This window comes from Chanos chanos, chromosome 14 (genome assembly GCF_902362185.1).
Source record: "Chanos chanos chromosome 14, fChaCha1.1, whole genome shotgun sequence".
Lineage (NCBI taxonomy): Eukaryota > Metazoa > Chordata > Actinopteri > Gonorynchiformes > Chanidae > Chanos > Chanos chanos.
Genome location: NC_044508.1, coordinates 6,334,560 through 6,356,266, shown reverse-complemented (window position 1 = coordinate 6,356,266; position 21,707 = coordinate 6,334,560). Strand labels below are relative to the sequence as shown.

General features: G+C 39.8%; 2 protein-coding genes across 2 annotated transcripts; both read left to right on the top strand.

Annotated features, from left to right (window-relative positions):
- Positions 1–959: 959 nt before the first annotated feature.
- On the top strand, positions 960–7,458 carry tent2 (terminal nucleotidyltransferase 2). The gene is given in 15 exon segments (XM_030791336.1): positions 960–978; positions 1,648–1,821; positions 2,006–2,119; positions 2,240–2,510; positions 2,837–2,951; positions 3,269–3,360; positions 3,541–3,590; positions 3,817–3,927; positions 4,560–4,636; positions 4,816–4,944; positions 5,354–5,397; positions 5,512–5,648; positions 6,401–6,492; positions 6,746–6,825; positions 7,079–7,458. Coding segments are annotated over 14 exon segments (1,524 nt in total). The 5' UTR covers positions 960–978; positions 1,648–1,684; the 3' UTR covers positions 7,154–7,458.
- A 1,617-nt stretch (positions 7,459–9,075) lies between these two features.
- On the top strand, positions 9,076–20,589 carry cmya5 (cardiomyopathy associated 5). The gene is made up of 13 exons (XM_030791787.1): positions 9,076–9,197; positions 10,198–14,959; positions 15,926–16,021; positions 16,311–16,559; positions 16,922–16,944; positions 17,316–17,437; positions 17,597–17,731; positions 18,224–18,370; positions 18,722–18,869; positions 19,125–19,258; positions 19,617–19,731; positions 20,049–20,225; positions 20,337–20,589. The coding sequence occupies exons 1-13, from the start codon at positions 9,076–9,078 to the stop codon at positions 20,587–20,589; spliced, it is 6,483 nt and encodes a 2,160-aa protein (XP_030647647.1).
- Positions 20,590–21,707: the final 1,118 nt, after the last annotated feature.

Here is a 21,707-nt window from a genome sequence, read left to right as displayed (position 1 = left end):
GTGTGGGTAGCCAGTGGAATTACATTAAATTGATCCCGACGCTATGTCCAAAGCATACAAACGTTCAGGCAAAACTACGCTGACAAATCACATAACAAGCCTTGCATCTTCAAATAATATTTCAACAATGCGAAATATTCGCCCTTTTGATTGAAATTTGAGCAAGTATGTAATATTCTCGTAACACAGCCTTGTACGCTACATCAAGCATAGACTCCCATTGATGGACACTAAGCTGAATGAGCCTATCAAGTTCCCGTACGATAGACTGGCGTTCCTTCAATAGACCCACACCTTCTGTCAGTGGGTACCCACACCTTTACACCCTACTCGATCAGAACGCCCTCTGTAGATGATAAAGATCAGATTTTACACGCGTTCATGATAAAGAGTTACCCGTGGGAAGAGTGTTCTAAAACTGTTTTGACGTTATTGTTGTACATACACATAAATAACTACTACCATCATCATCATCGTCATTATCATAATCGTCATGATCATGATCATCATCATCATCATCATTAATGAAATAACACAAAAATACATTTAATTAAAATGTCTGTAGCATCTTGCATTTGGTCTGAAAAACTATGTAAGAGCTGTTCAACTCTTATACAAGATAATAAATAGCCTACTGTTTGCAAAAACGAATAACGACCAGAGTGTAACGTTACGGCATAAAGTATGTGTGTGCAGAGGGTGCTAATGAAAAGAAAAGAGAGATTCATATGCATTTTCATTTTAGAAATTATCATTTTTTAAATCGCTGGTGTATTATTATAAACTTAAAGAATGAGGACTTTTATTGTTCACTTTACTTCCACTAAAAAAGGCTTTTATTTCGAAGAGAAGCGGTACCGGAAATAACAAAAATTATGACCCAGAAGCAGAAATAAACAAGTCAGGCGTCACATATCAATAGTTTTAGTTGTGGTTTGCGTTTAGCTTGTTAGCTAAAGTCATCTACCTGGCAAATCGGTGAGCAACAATATACGTTTCATAACTGTGACTGGAAATAGCTTTGATACATTTTGTCTGCCGGACCATTGGGTTTCGTGCAGGAGCTAAACTGCAGATAAATAAATAACATAGATCGGCACTAAAGCTAGCCAGTGAGCAGCTTGGCCTCTCGCTAAATTGGTATGCTACAATTACTAAAATGAAATTTTAGCTTTTTATGAGCGAGTAGTCTTTACTTTGTCGTGTGAAGTGTTAAGCAGCATTAGACTGTAATAATAACTCTGCTGTCAGTTGTAATATGTGACGATGTCCAAGGCTGTGTACAGTACTATTTGAGTTAGGTTATGCTATGCTCACGTAGGATACTTTGGGCAGTTAACCAATACAGTAAGAGGCAAGTCAGTTCGTGAGTTAAGTCAACTACACTTCAATGCTGATAGTCTAGTCTTCGTTAATCATCGTTACTTTGAATTGTTTGGTAGCTGTGTAAAACGGCAATTGCAAGTTCTACTTCCAGTTTACAGTAAATTGTTATATGTGTTTTACAGCCTGTTCTGTCCTCAGCGCTTGTAGGCTTTTGCCCTGTGTTTACATCTGCCTACTTCCTCGAGGTGTGGTTTTTGCGGGCAGTGCTTGTGTTCACGGGTGAATTTGTGTGTGTGTGTGTTTTTTCTGTCTTTAATGCAGGCGGCGGACTAAATGCTCTCTCTCCTTACCAAAGATCATGTTGCCCAGGTCTCCAACCTTATCCCATAATCATGGGCAAACAAAACTTAATGATGCCGTCAGTCGACGTCATATTCCAAATGATTTCTCACAGCAGCAATGGGTTGAGACACAACTGAACGTAACAAACTCAAAGTGAGTTACGAATTTCCCCTCTTTAACTTATCAGAGAACTTTAGGAACTTTTCTTGTTTATTCATAACTGCTCTAAAGGTAGCAAATGGAATTGTGTTTCAGTCAGCAGTGCTGAAGCTGAGCTCTTGACATTATCATTGTGATTTGCTTTTACCCCATATAATCTAATCTTCTCCTTCTCCAGTTTCCGTGGCAACAACTTAAATGGATTTCCAGTAATCAGCACAACCTATCAGTGGGCACCAAGACATTACATACCTCCCAGTAATCCTAATAGGTTAAGACCGGGGAACAGAAAGTGAGTTTTTTTTTGTTTGTTTCTTTAGAACATTAAACCTGGCCATTGCCGTTTGCTGAGATTGAAAGTGGAAACAAGGGAACTTCATTTGACCAAAGCACTCTTATAAATGCATTAAAGGAGAGGAGGAGACCGCCAGGACCAGTATGACTTGAAAAAACAGCGCATCAGTTCCCCGGGCCCTTACGATCGACCAATCAAAGGCACCAGCTCCTCTCCAGCACCTCGGCCAGGAGCTGGTACATCCCGACGGGAAGAGGCCAGGAGTGACCTCTTTCCTCCCATGCGCTTACCCATTGCCCACAAACCAGTGGGTTATGTCCCATTCCTTAGGGAAGAATCACATCCCAATGCCCGTTATTCTCTGCCACTGTCCTCGGTCAAGGACAAGGTAAACAGATTTGATGGCTGAGTGTCAACTCTAACGTTTTTTTTTTTTTTAAACATTAGCACAGTGCTCAATACTATCAAAACTACAGAAAGTAAGTTGTTTGTTTGTTTAAACTTTGTTTATTTTGAGTGGGTTTTTGTATGTCTAACTGAAATTAATTTAACACAACGCATATTGATAAAATAGCAAATATTGATATATATGTAAATTTTGCTCGCTCTCTCTCTCTCTCTCTCTCTCTCTCTCTCTCCCTCCCCCCCCCCTCCCCCCCCCCCCCCCCCCCCCCCCCCCCCCCCCCCCCCACTCTCTCTCTCTCTCTCTCTCAGCTCAGTCATCAGATTCTGGAGCTCTTTCTTGCTTGTGAGCAGAGGAGTGACGATCTGGAGAAGAAGGAGCTTTGTCGAGCACACCTGCAGACGGACATTCAGTCCCTATTTCCAAGTACGTTGCTTTTCTTCACTTCCTCAGTATACTGTAGTTTAGGATTCTTCCCATCAGGTTTTACTGGAAGTCTGAAGTCCTGCTGAAGTCCTGCTTCATAAATAGAGGCTGAGGGTGTGACCCGGGGAACAGACGCAGAGAGTAAGCAGTTTAATCAGGGAACACAATGCCTGGTTGACTCAAAATCCAGGACTCCAGACCCCTAAAAACCAGATTTGAAGAGTCCTGCCTCAGTATAATGAGAAAATATCTTTCTTCTCGAATAACCATCCTTTCCCTCTTCCCTGTTGCTCTCCCCTCTGTTACCTCTTATTTAGCTGCTCAGGTTTTTTTGGCTGGATCCTCCCTTAACGGTTTCGGCACTAGGAGTAGTGATGCTGATCTCTGTCTTGTGATTCAAGAGGGACCCGTAAGTTCATATTAACAGACTAATGGAATGTTCTTTCTTGTTAATATGAGAATTTGCTGTTTATCGATGGTTAATTATCTTATAAATTATGTAATGCTTTTATTATGTTTAATTCAATGAAAATATATCCTCTGTGTAATGTATTTCAAGAATCAGCTCTGAATAATTTCTCTTGTTTAGGTTAACCAGAAAACAGATGCCGTGTATATTCTTAGTCTTGTACAAAAGTTGTTATACAAACTGTGTAAGTGCTGTGCTTATCTATCTTCATATCATAACTATTCATTTGACCTTTTACAGTTATGGAACGCCCTCTGAATATTTTTTGTCTATTCATGTAGACTAAAAATAATCTTAGTTTTGGTGACATTAATCTTAGAAGCCTCTAGGGGGAGCTAGTAATCAGTGAAAGAGCAGGATTTGTCCAAACAAAGTTATTATTTAAGTTTTTGCAAGTTTGATGTAGTTTTGAATCAAGTTCTGTTATTTCTGATTGACAGCTTACATTGAAAGACCTCGGCTTATTCGGGCAAAAGTGCCCATACTGAAATTCAGGGACAAAGTGAGGTAGGTTTTGTGTGTCCAATAACTTAACTCACTGTTTGAGCTTTGTAACACTAAAATTCAGATCATTTATATTTGCGTACACATGAATATGTATTTCTAGTTAAATTGCTCAATAAATGCCAGAAAAGTGTATGTCGTATGCATGTATGAATCTGTCAAAGTTAAACTGTCTTTTGTTTTGGTTCGGTTTGATTTTTTTTTTTTCAGTTGTGGACAGTGAAAAATGTTGGGAGACAATTGTTTTAACTTGGTGTTCTCTTCGACATAGTCACTGACAACATCACGCTCGTTTTCTGAAAAAAAAATGGCTTTTGCTCAGTTTTCTTTGAGAAAACAGAAATGGAGGAAATCCATTGTTCACTTGACAGTTTTGTTTTAAAGCTTTCCTTTACCTTGTACTCCCTGATTATATATCTGCTCTTCAAAGCTTCCATTATTGCCCACGAAAATACGCTTCATGCCAGATGGGTTAAATGGTTATTATCTCTAAGTTTGTGCAGCATTAGGTCCAAATAACAGGAATGTCTTAGAAAGACAGAAAAGGAGAAAGATCCAGGGATATAGAAAATGATTAACTGTAAATGACATGAGCTAACAGGCACAAATTGTGTTCTACGTTGTTTTTCCCACAGTGGAGTGGAGTTCGATTTGAATGTAAACAATGTTGTTGGTATCAGGAACACCTTCCTGCTACGGACGTATGCATACAGTGAGTTTACTGTATTTAATAAATATCCCTCACAAGCCTCTTTCATGCAGTTCAAATGATCAAACTAAGAATTAAACAAAGTACAACGATATGTAGACACTTTGGATGTTTGGATGCAAATTTGGATGTTTCTTTTAGAAAGGTGTTTGACCTTTTCGTCAACTGTGCCGTTGCTCTAGTTGAAAAACGGGTTCGTCCCATCATCCTTGTGATCAAGAAATGGGCTAGTCATCACGGAATCAACGACGCAAGCCGCGGGACGCTGAGTAGCTACACACTGGTCCTTATGGTTCTGCATTACCTTCAGAGTGAGCACTGGGATTCCATTACATTTGGCTAAGTGTGTGTGTGTGTGCCAACAGCATGAGACTTCTTCTTCTTCTTTTTTTTTTTTTAAAGAAACTGGTTATCAAGAACAACCGGAGAATATAGCCAAAGCCATGTTAAAACCTATTCCCGTCGGCTTTTCGCTCTGTAATCCATAAGTACAGTTTCCTCAGAATTTTAAACATAAAGCTAAAGTTATATAAATCTGTCATTTTCATTAGATGTTTATATTCAGTCTAAAGACATGTACTGTTTCTTATGCATGCACACTGTACATATAATAGTGGTCACTCACACACTGTGCTGACCATTGTAGAACGCCGTTATTTGTCATGGGAATTAGTACAAATTGTGTTTTTTTTTATTTCCTCCGTCTGCTGTTTTTCTTAGCTCTGCCTGAGCCAGTCATTCCCTGCCTTCAAATGGATTATCCTGTAAGTATGCGAATGTTACACCGAGAGAGACGAACCGAATGAAGAAACCTTTTTTTCGGCTGATTAGTTTCACCTTACTGCAGCATAACCAATTTTGTTCTTTATCGCACACAGGAGTGTTTCAGCCCCACAATGGATATCCATCTCGTGCCAACCGGACCCAGAAACATACCCCCGTATGTGTCAAAGAACCAGTCGTCTCTGGGAGACCTGTTCCTCGGTTTCTTGAAGTACTACGCCACGGTTTTCAGGCAAGTCATCGCGTTAGCACTTTTTAAAACAGCTGAAGTCAACATTTTTAGGGATTTACAGTGGATTTTTTTTATTGCCTATTTCTTTAGGAAGTCACGCTGTCATGCTGAAATAATTATAAGAATCTCTTGTATCAGCTTGTGCATTTACATATAGTAGCAGTTTTCCCTTTCTATACATTCTGACAAATCCTCAGTGAGCTTATCACAATAACAGTGTCACTCCACGGTCATTGAGGCAAATATAACTGTTTGTTAGCCCAGTATGCTAAGAGCTTGTATGTAAGCTGTCGTTGCTAATTGGGTTAGTAGCCTTAACACATGAAGCACACAGCTTGTTTGTTAGACCTCACTTAGCAGAGGGGGTTGCCGCCCACCTGAGAGTGACATGGTTTTTGTACAGCTCACATAACCTGCATCCGAAGTCGATCGGCTCCTGTTTCACTTCTGTGTTTGATTGACAGCAGCAGGTGAATCTCATGACTTTCGGCCTTTGGCGGGCCCAAACAAGACGGCCGATGAATGGCCTGTTCTGATAAATAAAGAATCATAACATGAATAAAAACTCCTGAATTCTAACTTAATCATACATGTATGAAATTTGGGGATTTTTGTTTGTTTGTTTGTTTGTTTTGGGAAGACCACATGTAAAACCTCTTGATGGACAATTTTAGATATTGTGTATATTAATGTTTATATCGGATGAAATATGTATTGTTCTTCGTAGTTACATGCACTCTCTAATTTGTCAGATGGGACAAACTCGTGATTTCAGTGCGTGAAGCCAAAGTTCTTCCCAAGCCAAGCTGCAAGGAGTGGAGAGACAAGTTCATCTGTGTGGAAGGTAAGAACCTGGATGCTTTGGTCTCCCTAAACCTTTGATCGCTCGGGTATAATTGTTCTCATCATACTTATCACTGGCACAATTTCAGTGTAGCACAATGTCAGCAAGACCATCTAATTTAGGCAAACTGGCTATTTAAGTAATGCATTAAGCAACATTATGTGGACACAACAGCCCTTATAAAGAAGAAGGTCTTTTTTCATTTAGTGGTATGGATAAGTTACACTTGTTTTTTGGGGTTTTTTTTTTTAAGAACCTTTTGACGGATCAAACACTGCCAGAGCTGTCCATGAGAAAGTGAAATTTGATGTCATCAAAGAGCAATTTATGGAGGTATGTTACATTCTGTTTACATGTTTCCTTTTAAAACGTTTTTATAGCGCATTTCCTTGTTCTAAAATGAAGGGCTTTGCACCAAGCTAGTTAGATCAGATTATATTCTTACAAATATACGCTAAAACCACGGGATTATGGCAGCTTTTTTTTTTCCTGACGCGGTATCATTTCTCAGCTTTCCAAACATGTCGAATAGGCACGCGGGGGGGTTAAAGAATATTCCTTTAACATTTGGCCTGTTTCCCTCCAGTCCTGGCAGATTCTTCAGCTGAGGAAGGATCTGAATTTCATCTTGCCCACGAAGGAAACCAAACCAAAAAGATAACCCTGTCGTTGTTAACCTCCTGTTTTCCAACTGCAGAGAAAACTGGAATCGGTTAATCTCGGATGCACTGATGATTGGAGTATGTTACTGTTGCCAGATTTGAGCGGGTTGTCTGCATTTTCTCTCCTCATAGTCTGGGATACGAATTTGTCATTTTCTGTTTGGCTCATCCTTCTCTCTCAGCTGCAGTTTCTTTCACGCGAAGGGCTGGTGAAGAACAACATTTTGGACTGTTAAAAGTTAAATGTTTTAATTCCTTCCAAAATGATCACTTCATGGCACACAAAGTTCAGGTGGCATTGATTATATTTAAAACTGACGTTCATTTTTTTTTTTTTTTTCTCCTCGTCGTAATCCCAATGCAACATCATGTGAATGGTAAACAAACTGGTATCGAATGTAACATTTTCTCCATTTTTTTTCTAGTACATAAAATTCTTCAGAAAAGTTCTTCATATACCTTTCCCTAAAGAATAGTTTCGCCATTCTCCCAAAAATTTGTGTTCCTCATTTAAAATAACTCAGATGGGATTTGATGCTTTTCACTGACTGTGTTACCTGAGTCCAAGACAGTAACAGTTAGCTGCATTAGCTGGTTTGGCTAGTCTATATATTAACCTTATAACTCCAGTTGTTTCCAGCTATAAGGATGCTAGCGTTACCGTCTTGAAACTTGTCTATGCATTGAATCCCCATCTGTTGAGTTGTTTTAAGGTAAGAACACTATAATGATTAAGAAAAGGTGAACCTGCTCTTTAAATAACAAATATCCACTCTCCTGGTAACCTACTCTTGCTTATCTGAGTATGATTCTTTCAGAGATGTTTTGATGATAACTTCTGTGTATGATTCATGGTGTAAAGCAGGTCTCATTTTGGATCTATGCTCATGGGTAATTTTACCAATATATTTTGTTTGTGTAGGTGTTGTCTTTGTTTTCTGTCACATTTTTGTACATTTTGTACAGTATTTTAAATGTTTATTTAAAGGATTAAATTTCTGAACATGTGAAAATGTGTCTTATTGTCCTCTTAAATACATTTTTGATATTCTACTGTGGTCCATGATTTGTTTGTATGTAATCAGGTATTAACAGAATCATTTTAACTTAAATTAGAATTCCTTTGCCGAATACTGGATGTTTATTACTGATTTCGTTTCATCAGCTTGAGTTTGATAACCATAATTGTTGACACTAGACGACTTCTATCAACATATATTTAAGTGGAATACTGGCGTTAGTAAAGAATGTCGGTCTTTTCAAACTTTCACGTTTCAATAATAAAGGCAAAATATTCGAGTGCTTGCTTTTGTTATCGATGCGCAGAGGTGTGAGGGGAGCTCTTAAGGTGAAAAGTTCATTTGACCATTACTGATGCCTCTAATACAAAGGTAATCCGCTCTGACAGTTATTACTGTATTATCTTCAGTTTTCTTCGCTGTCATCCGTCTAATTACACATGAGTTTTATGACACACGCATAGTGTTAACAGTCGGAGGATGAGGAGGAGTTGGTTTGGAGAATATATTTAGCTCTAGGCAGGGAAATTGGCTCAGTCCTGCTGCCTCTCCCGAAGCATGGTGGTGCCCCCTCGAACAGGTTTCAAGTTACAGAGCATTCTGTGGTTACAGTCTATCAAACAAATCATATCAAGACAAGTCTTTAAATAGTTTATTTGAATACATTGACGTAAAGTTTTATTTCGAAAGGAAATTTAATGTGAGTTTCGAAAGAGAGGGCAACACGACCTGTCCACATTTTTCATTTGACTTGCCTCTCAAGCTGGAGAATATTTGCAGTCTATTTCTGGCACGCGCTGAGTAAGGCGTACCACTCAACTTGCCATGATCCTAACTCGAAGCTGCCCCTCTCAAAACTAAAATTACATTGAATTAGCACTACATTTACTAAAACTAACAATATGGATCCTAAGTTACAAGACGAATCTGACAAAACTGACCCAGAATTACAGGAATTACAAGAAGAGTCATCGGAGGCTATCCTTATGGACGATGAAGATGAAATAGAGGAGCTACACAACAGGTACTTTCGTGTCCGCCGTGGGATACTGACCTAGATAGATAAATGGTCATTTTTGCGTTCCCAAGTTATTCTGGCGATTTATAAGAAGGACGGTTTTGCATGTTGTTACTTATATAACTAAAATAATTGCGTAGCCTCGGTTCATTAGCGATCCTGTTTTTGTAGTCCATTCCCAGAAGAGAAACGAGAAATGAAGAAGACCCCGACTAGTGACACATCTGTGCTTAGTTACTTGCGCCGTGTTGCAGTTTGTGTGAGCCAACTGCTTGCTTCCTTCAATCCAACAATACCAAATATTTAAGTCAAAACAAGGTATTCTGGATGTTACGCCAGAAAAACAGATAAATTCAAGGATTTGCAAAACTGCTCATTTACTTTCACAGTAAAAAAGACAGATAAGTGATATTTTTCCTCTCAACCAGTGAGATGAATTTTGTTCAAGTGTGAGCTAATTCCTCCATGTTGATATTTAATAGCTAAATGATTTGTTTAAAGTACACTTGTCCATCATTGTATGGCCTACCATTCATACATAGTCTTTCGACATAATGAAGCACCATATGTAATTAACATAATATTTAAGGGTTGTTGTAGTTGTCATTGTTGTTTTAAGTAAGAAAAAAAAAAGCTCAGAGTTGCAGCCTGAGTTCAGTACATCTTTGTGATTAATCAGGCATTAATCAGCAATGGTTGCTATTTTCAGTGATCAGTTCACTGTGTTCAAGATCAGTTGCTTATCTGTGAAGCTCAGTATCTGAACATCATCTGTTAAGCTCTCATCACACCTAAAAGCTCTCAGGTTACTGTACCAAGGTCTCTAACATATCCTTGCAAACATTTGAACATCAGACAACAAGCAACTTATTTTGCATCCAGATTACATAAACTGGCTTTTACATATCACACCAAAATATGCTATCTCACTTTTACATTTTAATAGAACTTAAAGGAAAACCATAACATTAATCTTGTAACCTTTTTGTAACCTTTTACTCCACAGTTTAAAGGAAGTAGTACAAGATCCATCTGTGAAGCCTAAACTCCAGTGTCTGATGGTGGATCCATCCTTCTCCATGGTGACGGTTCAAAGTGAGGATAGTGGGATAGTATGGGAGACTGCGTCCAGCAGGTGCTCTACGCCCTGGGCCTCCGACGCCAGCTCCACCTCAGAGTCGTATAATGTGGAGGGCTCTGGAAAGCAGGGCAAGATTGTCATCATTATGGACGAGGAGAAAGTGATTAGGAAAAGGAAAAGAACAAGCAGCAGAGGCAAGTTGGGTGAGCGTTTGAAGAGGCCTAGCTCCAGACTGTCAGGTGGTGGAAGTGCCATAGGAACAGAAAGGCCTGCAATGACTGAAGTGTCTGTGCCCAATATAAGATCAGAAAACCCTGAAGATGGCCAGCCAACGGAAAGTAAAGTGGATAAGGATCAAGATTTATTTAACCTCATTTCTGAGGGCTATGAAATACTTAATATAGTTGTTCCCTCAAGGCTTCCTACAGTAGATGAGGAAGATAGCACTGAATTGGCAGACAATTTATCCTACTTGGAAGATACCCCAAAGATAAAATCAAAGTGTAAGCATCATGACACAAAACTTGTAGAAAGCCACTCTGCAGCTGTAGGGATAGATGTAATCGAAGTAAAGGAAGATCAGAGAGACCAGGGTTCTTCTCCAGCTGCAGATAATAAACAGACTAAGAAGGATACAACGGGCGATATGGATTATTTAGAGAAATTCACGCTACTTGACCCAAACATGCCTGAAGAATTACTTGCTGATGATGATGAAGAGGAGCCAGAACGCCTAAGCGTTCAACCGGACGAGCCATTAAAAACTACAGAGGAACCTTCTGAATCATTGGACGATAGTTTCGTCATCGTCACTGATGTTGAAATACTCAATGACCATCTTGACGACGTATTTTATGGAAACACCCATGAGCCAACTGATGAGTCACCAAATGAAGACACTAGGCATGACACAAGTGAAACCGCTAAGCCTCTGAAGGAGAGTGGATCTAGATTGTTTGGGAGCGAAGAGGATATTCTAACACCTATTTTCCTTTCACCGGGCCCACCAAAAATTATAGATCCTATTCTCCTCGAGGAGCCAACTGCACTGTCATTCCACTACTCAGACCTGTATGAGGATGCTGTCGGTGACAGGAGGAAGGATGATGACCACTCAGATGCAGAGAGCAACATATCTGAAAAGTCATTCAAAAGACGGCTGTCTGATTCAGATGATGCAGACGGCTATCTGGAGAAATTCATTTTGAAGGATGAGACTCCAGCGGTTGAAGATCCACCTGATGTAGAAGACACAGCAGAAGATAGAACAATATGGCCGCAAAGTAAATTTGAGCTGACTGGTTCTTTAGTACGGGTGAGGGAAGAAAAGGAATCAGAGGAGGAAATAAGTTCAGGCAAAACAAACATAGAGGAGAAAGGTGAACATGGACAAGCCATCACTGAGCAGACAGAAGCTGCAGATTTCACAGAGGAGGAAGACTGCAGTAAAGCACAAGCCACTGAAGCTGGGATAGCGATCAGTGAAGACAGTGTGCTGCAGGCTGAGGATTCCACTGAGACGCTTAAAGCGATGGTTAAAGAAGAAAGCAAGGACAGTGCTGGTGCTCAGGAGGTCAAAAGCTTGACTGAGACCGTTGTTGCTGATTGTGAAGAACAACAACATGCGACGGAAATTCTTGAGCCTGTAAGTCATGAAGGAGGTAAAACAGATGTGGAAGAAGATGCTGAGAAACTAGGAAGTGTGTGTAAAACAGAAGACATCAAAAGTGACATTCAGGAATCCGAAAGCATTGTGAAAGAAGCTACTAGTGATTTGAAAGGAAAAGCTGAGGTGCCACAAGAAGAACGAGATGTTGACAAACCAGAGGAAACGGCCACTCTTGCATCATCTGTTGCTTCTGAATCTGTCCATGCTGATGGTGCATCTGAAAAAGAACATACAGAGCCCAATGCAGCAGCTGAGAGTCAAGGACCTGAAATAGTCACTGAAGAGTTAACCACAGATAAAGAAGAAATAAAGATTTCAGATATAGTTATACAACCTGCCGTAGAGGAGGTAAAGGCAGATGACACCACTGAAAATGCAACTACAGTGGATGAACCAGTGATCATGATCCATGACAGTAGAAAAGAGCTGCCAGATGAACAAATGGAATTAGCTACCATGGCAACAGAACAAGAGAAAAGAGAGGGAGAGGTCAAACATTCTGATCAGGCACTGGCAGAGATTCAGGGTCCTGAAAGTGTTCCTCAGGAAGAAATCCCCAGCAAAATTTCAAAACATAAACCTGAAATGATGGAGAACGGACAGGTGCAAGAAAAAATTGAGAAAGTGAGAGATGTAGTTGAGATTCAGACAGAAGAGATTAAACATTCTAGTGAGGCGGCTGGAGAGATTCGTGGGCCTGAAACAGTAAGTCAGCAAGATAAACCCGAAGTGATCGAACAGGGACAGGTTCAAGAAGAATTAGGGGAAGTAAGCGATGCAGTTCAGCTTGAGACCGAAGAGATCAAACATTCTAGTGAAGCATCCACAGACACACATGGGCCTGAAACAGTAAGTCAGCAAGATAAACCCGAAGTGATTGAAAAGGGACAGGATCAAGAACAATCAGGGGAATTGAGAGATGCAGTTCAGCTTGAGACCGAAGAGATCAAACATTCTAGTGAAGCATCCACAGACACACATAGGCCTGACACAGTAAGTCAGGAAGATAAATCTGAAGTGATTGAAAAGGGACAGGATCAAGAACAATCAGGGGAATTGAGAGATGCAGTTCAGCTTGAGACCGAAGAGATCAAACATTCTAGTGAAGCATCCACAGACATACATAGGCCTGACACAGTAAGTCAGGAGGATAAATCTGAAGTGATTGAAAAGAAACAGGTTCAGAGCAAATTAGAGGAGGTGAAGGATGCAGCTATATCACCTGAGATACAAACTGAAGAGGTCAAAGTAGAGTCAGCAACAGAGATTAAAGACTCTGAAACCGTAAGTCAGGAAGACAAACCCGAGGTGATTGAAAATGGACAGGTTCAGGACAAGTCAGAGGAAATAAAAGATGTAGCTCATCTCAACACTGACAAGACCAAACATTCTAGTGAGGCATCCACAGAGATGCATGGGCCTGAAACAGTAGGTAAGGAAGGTAAACCTGAAGTGATCATACATGGACAGGTTCAGGACAAATTAGAGGAGGTTAAGGATGCTGCTATGTCAGATGAGGTACAAGCTGAAGTGGTCAAAACAGAGACAGCAACAGGCATTAAAGGGCCTGAACCTGTAAGTCAGGAAGAAAGCCCCAGTGCAGTTTTAGAAGTTAAACCTGAAGTAGTTGAGAATGAACAGGCTCGTGGCAAATTAGACGAAATAATGGATACGACTACACCAGCTGAAATTCAGGTGCCAGAGAGTGAAAAGCAGGATCTACCTGGAGATGAAGCGAAAACTACAGTAGACACTGTTAGTGAGATACAAGAACCTGAAATAATTGAGGATATCAAAGCAGATCTCACAGAAAAGAAAGAACAAGAATTTGAGATTGTGATGGAGACTCCATCAGTTCAGGAAACAGAAATACTAGCTGATGTCCCCAAAGATGAAGAAACAAAGGAAACAGATACAATAAATTGCACAGCTGCTCATAGTGTTCAGGATGGTGTACAGCATGAAGTCATTCCAGATAGCCACATACCAGAGAAATCAGCTGTCCTCAGTGAAACAAACAAAGATATAGGTTTGGGAAATGAGATGGCCAGAGATGACAATCGTAAAGCCATTGATGATCTAGTCAGAGAGGATCAAATTGAATCAACAGTTATGGTTTTGAAAGATACACACACTGATTCCATAGTGGAAGCCCCAGCCAAGACTGAGGAGACAGAGGTGTTGACACCCCTTGTGCCAACAGAACCAATAAACAAAAAGGAAAAGAGTGACAAGACTGGCAGTGTTTCACACGATCTACCATCTGATACCATAACAGAAACCCCTGAGATGATTTCTCCAAGTCCAAAAGCAGCGATAGGAGACTCATCACCGAGAGTGTCACCTCTAGTTCCGAAAGAGGGTAAAGATCATAAGGAGGCCAATGAACCGGAAAGTATTTTAAATGACAGACACACAGATGTCCTCATAGTTCCAGAGAGAGTGTCTGCTGTTCCAGAGGTGGAGGTAGAAGAATCATCTACAATGAGGGTATCGCCAACGGACGAAATTGAAGGAAGCGATGAAGAGGCCGATCAAAGGATGGAATTTGAAGACAGGAGCCTGTTTTCACCACTCAGGAGTTTTACCCCTCTGGAGGATCTGTCTGGCTTTGGTCAAGAGATCACAGAACCTGAGTTTCCCCAATACGGAGACGCTCATGACAAAACAGCAGAGGAGCTGGACTATGAGATGGTCTCTGAAAAAGAAGTGAGACAGTCTGAGGCTGAAATAACCAAAATCAAAGAAAACAAGGAACACCTGGAACTCCACCATGTTGAAAAAGATGTTCTAGACCATCCTGCTGATCAATCAGTTGAAGCAGAGTATGAGTTCGTTGAAGGTGGGGATAGTGCCCAAGTGACATTGGATAGACAATTTGAAGAGGAAGGAGGAGCTCAAGCTGTGGATACTTTCTGCCTTTCCTGTCGTTCGCCCATCTCGGCAATTGATAAGCTTTTTGGTGCACATCAAAATCATGAAGTGTGCACATTGGACAAGGCTTATGATGACATCAAGGTAAGACTAAAGCCTGTTTCATTATTGTCATAACATGGGCCACAAATGGAAGCTGAATAAAAAAAAAATACCTGTGATTCACAGCCAAAGGGAACTCTAGTGTTTTATGGTAATGGGTTACTCTCACGCTATTAACATCTTAAATCTTTAACATGAATTTTCTCAGATAATATCACGAGTATTTTTTGAACTCCTTTCTTATTTTGAGCTGCGGGGATCTGCCTAGAATGCTAACATCTGAGTCAGAGTTTCCCCCATAAGTGAAGGACTTTCCTATCAGGGGATGGTGTAAGTGCCTTCACACATAACTGTCCATTCGGAGAGTCTATGGTGTCATACTCCACTTTGATCAGTGGAAAAGGTCTTCTGTGACATCATCTGATGACACAGCCTGATATCTGATCCAATTCAACTGTTCTCTGCGGAGTACATGGACCATGACATCTGTGTTAGATAGCCCTGAGAACTCTTTGCACTTTTGATGGCAGCAAAATATTTCTCTCCTTTCACAATTATAATACTATTGTAATAAATATTGAATATGTAGGGTAGTGCATTTAAGAAATGTCTTTTAAGACATTTTTGTTAGTCTGTCTGTTTTCTGAATTCATCAGGCTAATGCAATATTTACAAACATATATTTTTACAGAACGTTTTTAATATGGCTTTGTGAGAAGGTTCCACGAGTTGGTTTGACTCATGTTTTATACTGGAGAATCTATTCATCTTGAAATATATCTGCTCACGTTAGCTACCCTCTAAAACCCCTAAAATCAACTTGCTTTTGTGGTTGTGAATAAAGAGTGTTTACTACAAAATGAAGAAATTAATCAAAAATAATCCGTAATGACTGCTTTACTCTGTTTTGGAAGGAGTCATGAAACTTGTTGTCAAAGGCTTGTGCTTGTCATGTTTCTCTGTAGAACATGCAGGTTATAAATGTATTTTCTGGGTCTGTGTTCACAGAATAAACTGAGTGAGTGGATATCTGTTTTGCAAGAAAGATATGAAAATGTTGAGGACTTCGTCTCAGAACTTGAGCTGGCTTACAACTCAGTGGAGGTACTGTAGTATTTGTAATGATGTTACAATTTAGATAAAATCAGAAATAAAAGATTTAAAGAATGTTTCTGAGTTAGATACTGTGCTTCTGAAACACTTATCTGCTGGTGTTAAAGATGAAAGCCATTAACCCTTATAAGCTATCATAAACATACATAAACCTCCTGTATACTCTAGATCAGTATTCCTAGCTCTATGGCATAGGCATGGGTTGTGTGCACAAAAGAACTCAGTGAGCTAAAAGTGTCTGTGTACTTTTTATGACTGTCGTTTCTGTGGTCACACACAGGAACACTTTAAGAGCAGAGAGCAGGCCATGGAGGCACAGAATGAGGAGGTGCTGAAACTGGTGATGGACCAGTACAATGAGATGTCTCAGGCTATGGAGGAAGAAAAGAAGACTAAGTTAGAGCAGCTCTACGATCAGATTGTCTCCTTCCAGGAAAACATTGACTCTGCTAAAGAGACCTTGGAGAAGACTGCTAAGGATATGGATGAGTCAGATATGGACGAGTCAGACCAGCTTGCTTTTGTGACTGTGAGTGAGGGTTACCAAGCTGATGCTACATCCTTTCAAAAGTCCAATTTTACATGGAATAATAAAATTGACAGTTGAATGAACACTTTTCATTTTGTCAAAATATACCACATTGTTCTGAGCGGCAAAGATTATGTGTTATATTTCCTCATCTTTAGACTTTGCCTTCAGAAATCTATTTCACAGGAGCTTATATAGAAATATTTCATGGAGCAACTTTTTTGCTGTTATGAGACAGTTATGCAGTCTTTAAGAAGGGATTAATTTGTATCAGCAGAGTATGCTCTTGTTTTAATATACAATAGTTACGCCAATATTGCACATTTAATCAAACCACGTCCATCTTTTTTATCCATCTCCAGTCGTCCAAAGACATTGACACAAGGTAATAGAGACAATGCGTGGAGCCTATGGAATGGCATTTTATCACTTTATCAGTGTGTGGTTATTAACTGTGGCGTAATTTATGAATAAATTTGCTGGATGATAACCATTGTTTTTTCTTGGAATATTCACTTCTGAGTTTTTCTTGTAATTACCTTGGTTGTGTACTAATCTAATATTAATTGTTGACAACTGCATGGTTTGTGGATTTGGATCACTAATGCAGTAGTGAATAAGAATGAATGTATGTGGAACTTGTTATTTTAATGTCATGTTGCTCTGATATTAACTGACAGGTTTCTCAATGTTTAGCATTGCTTAAGACACGGTTGTTGTGGACATTAGTGTTGCTATCTGCTTGTTTGTTAACAGGCTCAGTGCGGCTTTGGAATCCACCATGTCTCTGGAGCTGGGCCCACGAGGTCTGCCTGTGTTTGAAGACTATGCCAAGGGCTCCTCCGGAAATGGCCAGAAAAATCGCCAAGCTATTCCAGGCATGACCCAATGACTATCCGTAGTCTACAATGTCACAGCAGTTTCTGTCATACATAATAATGGCATTTGAAGTAACAAGACGTTGCTGTTGTTGTTGTTGCTGTTGTTGTTGTTGTTGTTGTTGTTTTTGTCGTTGTTCTCGTTGTTGTTTATTACAGTGCCTCAAAAACCACACCTCCAGGCTCAGGAGGCAAATTCTGCCACCAGCACCTCTGTCACTGTCTATTGGACAGTTAATGAAGGAGATATTATCGACTGCTTCCAGGTCTACTGCATGGAAGACCCACAGGGAGGTGAGGACCTATACAGGAACCTGGCTCTGTCATACTAACTCATAACAAAAAGCTATAGAGCTGCAGTTAGACAAGACAATGGAAATAGCATATGAAAAAGGAGTTGATCTGTGTATGTCCAATCAACAGACTTAAATATCATCAAATCTTTATGGGAAGTTCTGAAGGCCAGAGTGCAGAGTAGATTTCCCCCTTCCTCGTCATTCTAAGAACTAGCAGCTCTCCTCATTGAAGATAATAATAATAATAATATAATTGTTGGAGCTGTTCTGAAAACAGAAGGTAGCCAAATTCTTTATCAGATACTAGATATCAATATATTGTTTGGTGTTTTGTCCAACCCTTGAATCCAAATACATATTGTGCATGATTGACTGATTAATTGACTGATTTAAGTTGGCATTTACTGTTTTTAAAGCCTTATATGGATGTAGTACATGAATAACAGTGAGTATTCTCCAGTTAACTTATTTAAAAATCCTTGAACCATAGCCATCTCTGAAGAGTACAGAGTGACTGTGAAGGAGAGCTACTGTACTCTGGAGGACCTGGAGCCAGATAAGTGCTATAAAGTGTGGGTGATGGCTGTGAACTACACAGGTTGTAGCCTACCCAGTGAGAGACTGTCCTTCAGAACGGGTCAGTACTGCCTGTTTTGGGCTAATATATTCAGTTTTGGTTTTTTTGGGAGTGATTTTTGTCTTTGACGGAGCTTTTTATGCACCAGTTTTATGACTGAAACTTTTTTATTGTTTATTGTCTGACTTTTTACTGTTTATTGCCGTTCTGTTGTTCTCTCTCACCATGCAAGAAACGGCTTTACATGGGTCAGTTGGTGTGAACTGACACTTGTGGCTCTAGAGTTTAAGACTAAATTATTCCGGTAGTGTTGCTCTGACAGTGTGTAGTATCACAAAATTACAAATGTTGAAAGGGACCAATGAATTAAAGTTCATGCGTTCGTTGTGTGACTGAAATGTGCGGCCGCAGCCCCATCTGTGCCCGTGATCCAAACTGAGAATTGCACTATTCTTTGGGACTCCGCCACCCTTCGCTGGAGCTCTCCTCAGCCCAGTGCTGTGGATAGCTACACCCTGGAGTACTGCCGCCAGTACGCCTGTGAGGGAGAGGGGCTAAGGTATGGTTGCTCTTAACTTAGCCTGTAAATTATCTTCTGATGCACTGAACACAAACACATTCTTAAGAGTTTCTACCCAGACTTTCTAATGGCACAATGCATAGAGCACTTTTAGCAATAAGATTGGAATTGTCCAGAGCAGTTTGTGTCCAGAATCATTGCTGAGATTTCCTGTGTAGATTCTGCTCATCTTAAATACGCGGTTGTGTGCATGGAAAAGCTGCAGGTTTGGTAAAGAAGCATCACCCTCTTTAGGTCCATATCTGGAATAAAGGCATGTGAACATAAGGTCCTCCTGTTGCCCAATGAGAATTACCTCTTCTACATCAAATCTGTTAATGGAGCTGGGTCTAGTGAACAGAGTGAAGCTGCTCTCATCTCTACTAGAGGTCAGACTGTGTTATCTCAACATTATTCTCAACCTTATTCAAAGGACATGTTGTTCAGAGCGATTTTAAGGATAGTTAAAATAATTATAATGATGACTTATCAGAATTAGACCATATAGATTATGTATGTTGTGAAGTTTAAGCTATGAATTTTGAGTTAGGTCATTAAAATTCATGTAGATCGCTATAAAGTAAATTGTGGATATACAAATGACAGTTTTGTCCAATGCCAAAGTCTTGCTAGGTTTTGCTATTTTCATCTGGGAACGAAGTGTGTGTTCACTGAGGTAAATTACCTCGTAATCTCATATCCAGTATTCTCTTCTTTTTTGGCTTTATCGTTTCTGTAAACATGCAGGCACAAGGTTTCACTTACTGAAGGAAACAGATAACTCAGTGCTTCAAGTTTCAGAGGACAGCAACTCAGTACGCTACCCAGCAGAAACGTTCCACGAGATGTCTTCTCTCATCGAGTAAGTGTCCAAGCACGTCCCAGTGCATTAAGCATGCTGACTAATCCTATTGCAAATCCAGACATTGATTCAATAACAACGCCATTAATGTAATGTAAGATTTTTACAGCCTTCAGGCATAATCTGATGATTGGCCAAATTCTCCTGTGATTTAACACTGTTAATGTTATTAGGTACCACTGAGATGCCAGCACACTTGTAGTGCTAACTATATAGTGATTACACACAAATCAGTTTGCGTGCAATAAAACGCATTGTACAAAATCTCAGTAGAGTGCACATAAGTCTTAAACCTAAGAAATTATCTTGCCTTTTAGGTGTCCAGAGGTACTGGGAGAGCTTTTGCCCCCAGTTGGACATTATTACTGGGAGACAGTGGTGGCAGGCTGCAAAGCCTATCGGATTGGCGTAGCTTATCATGGACTTCCCCGTGACAGCCCCGTGGGTGAAAACAGTGCCTCCTGGTGTCTCCACTGCGTACCTACATCCATTAGGTACGAGGTTGTAGCTGGAAGTTTGTATTAATGAACTGTGGTACTGAATCTAATATTTTTAAGACTATAATCCTCTAAATGGCTGCCCTTGTCTTCTCTCCCTCCCCACAGCTGCAGGTTCGAACTCCTCCACAACAGTGTGCAGTCAGATATTTTTGTGACTGATGTGCCTGCTTGCATTGGCACGCTGCTGGACTTCACCCAAGGCAAATTGTTCTTCTTCAACACTAAGAATGGGCAGCAGCTTGGCTCTTTCCAACACAAGTTCACACAGCCCTGCCATGCTGTGTTTGGCCTGGAGAACCCTGGGAACCTGGATCTGCACATGACATTGGAGGCACCAGAGTTTGCTAAGCATTGCTAACCCATCCAAATTGTTAATTCACACTTATTCAGCTATACTTGTCGGTCAGATGATCCTCATGGAATTTTTCAAGAGAATGGAATTCTGGTATCAATATCGCTTATTAGGCTACATATTTATTTGATTTGATTTTATTAATGGACAATTCTTGTGCAAATTGTGCTTTGATGCACTAAACCCCAAAATGTTCAATATATGTGGTGACTGACAATATATGTGGTGACTTTTTTTCTTTGTTGTTTTTTTTTTGTTTGTTTTTGTAAATATGAAATATGAATGCATGGCATATATTATTTTCCTATTGGGAAAATTTTAAATCAACCAGCATAGCATGGATATATGTACAATTATTACTGAACCTATTTCTCACCAAGTTTAAGTTTCGTTGGAATGAAACAGATGTTAGAGACATCTAATACAAGAGGAAGATTAAAGATTAGGGGAAGATTAAAACTGTATGAAAACTGAAATTCTTCTTTCTAGTTTTAGACTGAAATATGAAATGTCAGTGATATTTTGGCTGTATGACAAAAATGCTACATCCTTTCCACGCTAAATATTCAACAGTTTATCTCAGACCATTTTTGGGGGATGTGCAGACACAAATAATGCAAAAACAGCAAGCAAGAAAAAATATATTTTATTTGTATTTTTCAGTGTTAAGTCTGTAGTTAAGATTTGACATGCTGAATATTGATGCCGATCACAGTAGACTACAAAAATAAACCAACAAACAAAACCATGAGCAACAAGTAAAACAATGTGAAGACTTCTTTCATATTTTCTATTCTGGGTTTTCTATAGGGGTCACCTGTTGGAATACAGCTGTTATGCTGACTCATAATTTTTGTATAATTTTTTTTTCTCCCTTTTGACCTGTACTTGATTTTCTTTGTGCACACACAGAATTCATTGCCTTTGTTACTAGACAGCATAATCAGAATTCAGTGCCTTTGTTACTAGACAGCGTAATCAGAATTCAATGCCTTTGTTACTAGACAGCGTAATCAGAATTCAGTGCCTTTGTTACTAGACAGCGTAATCAGAATTCAATGCCTTTGTTACTAGACAGCGTAATCAGAATTCAGTGCCTTTGTTTTTATATTTATGTCTGTTTT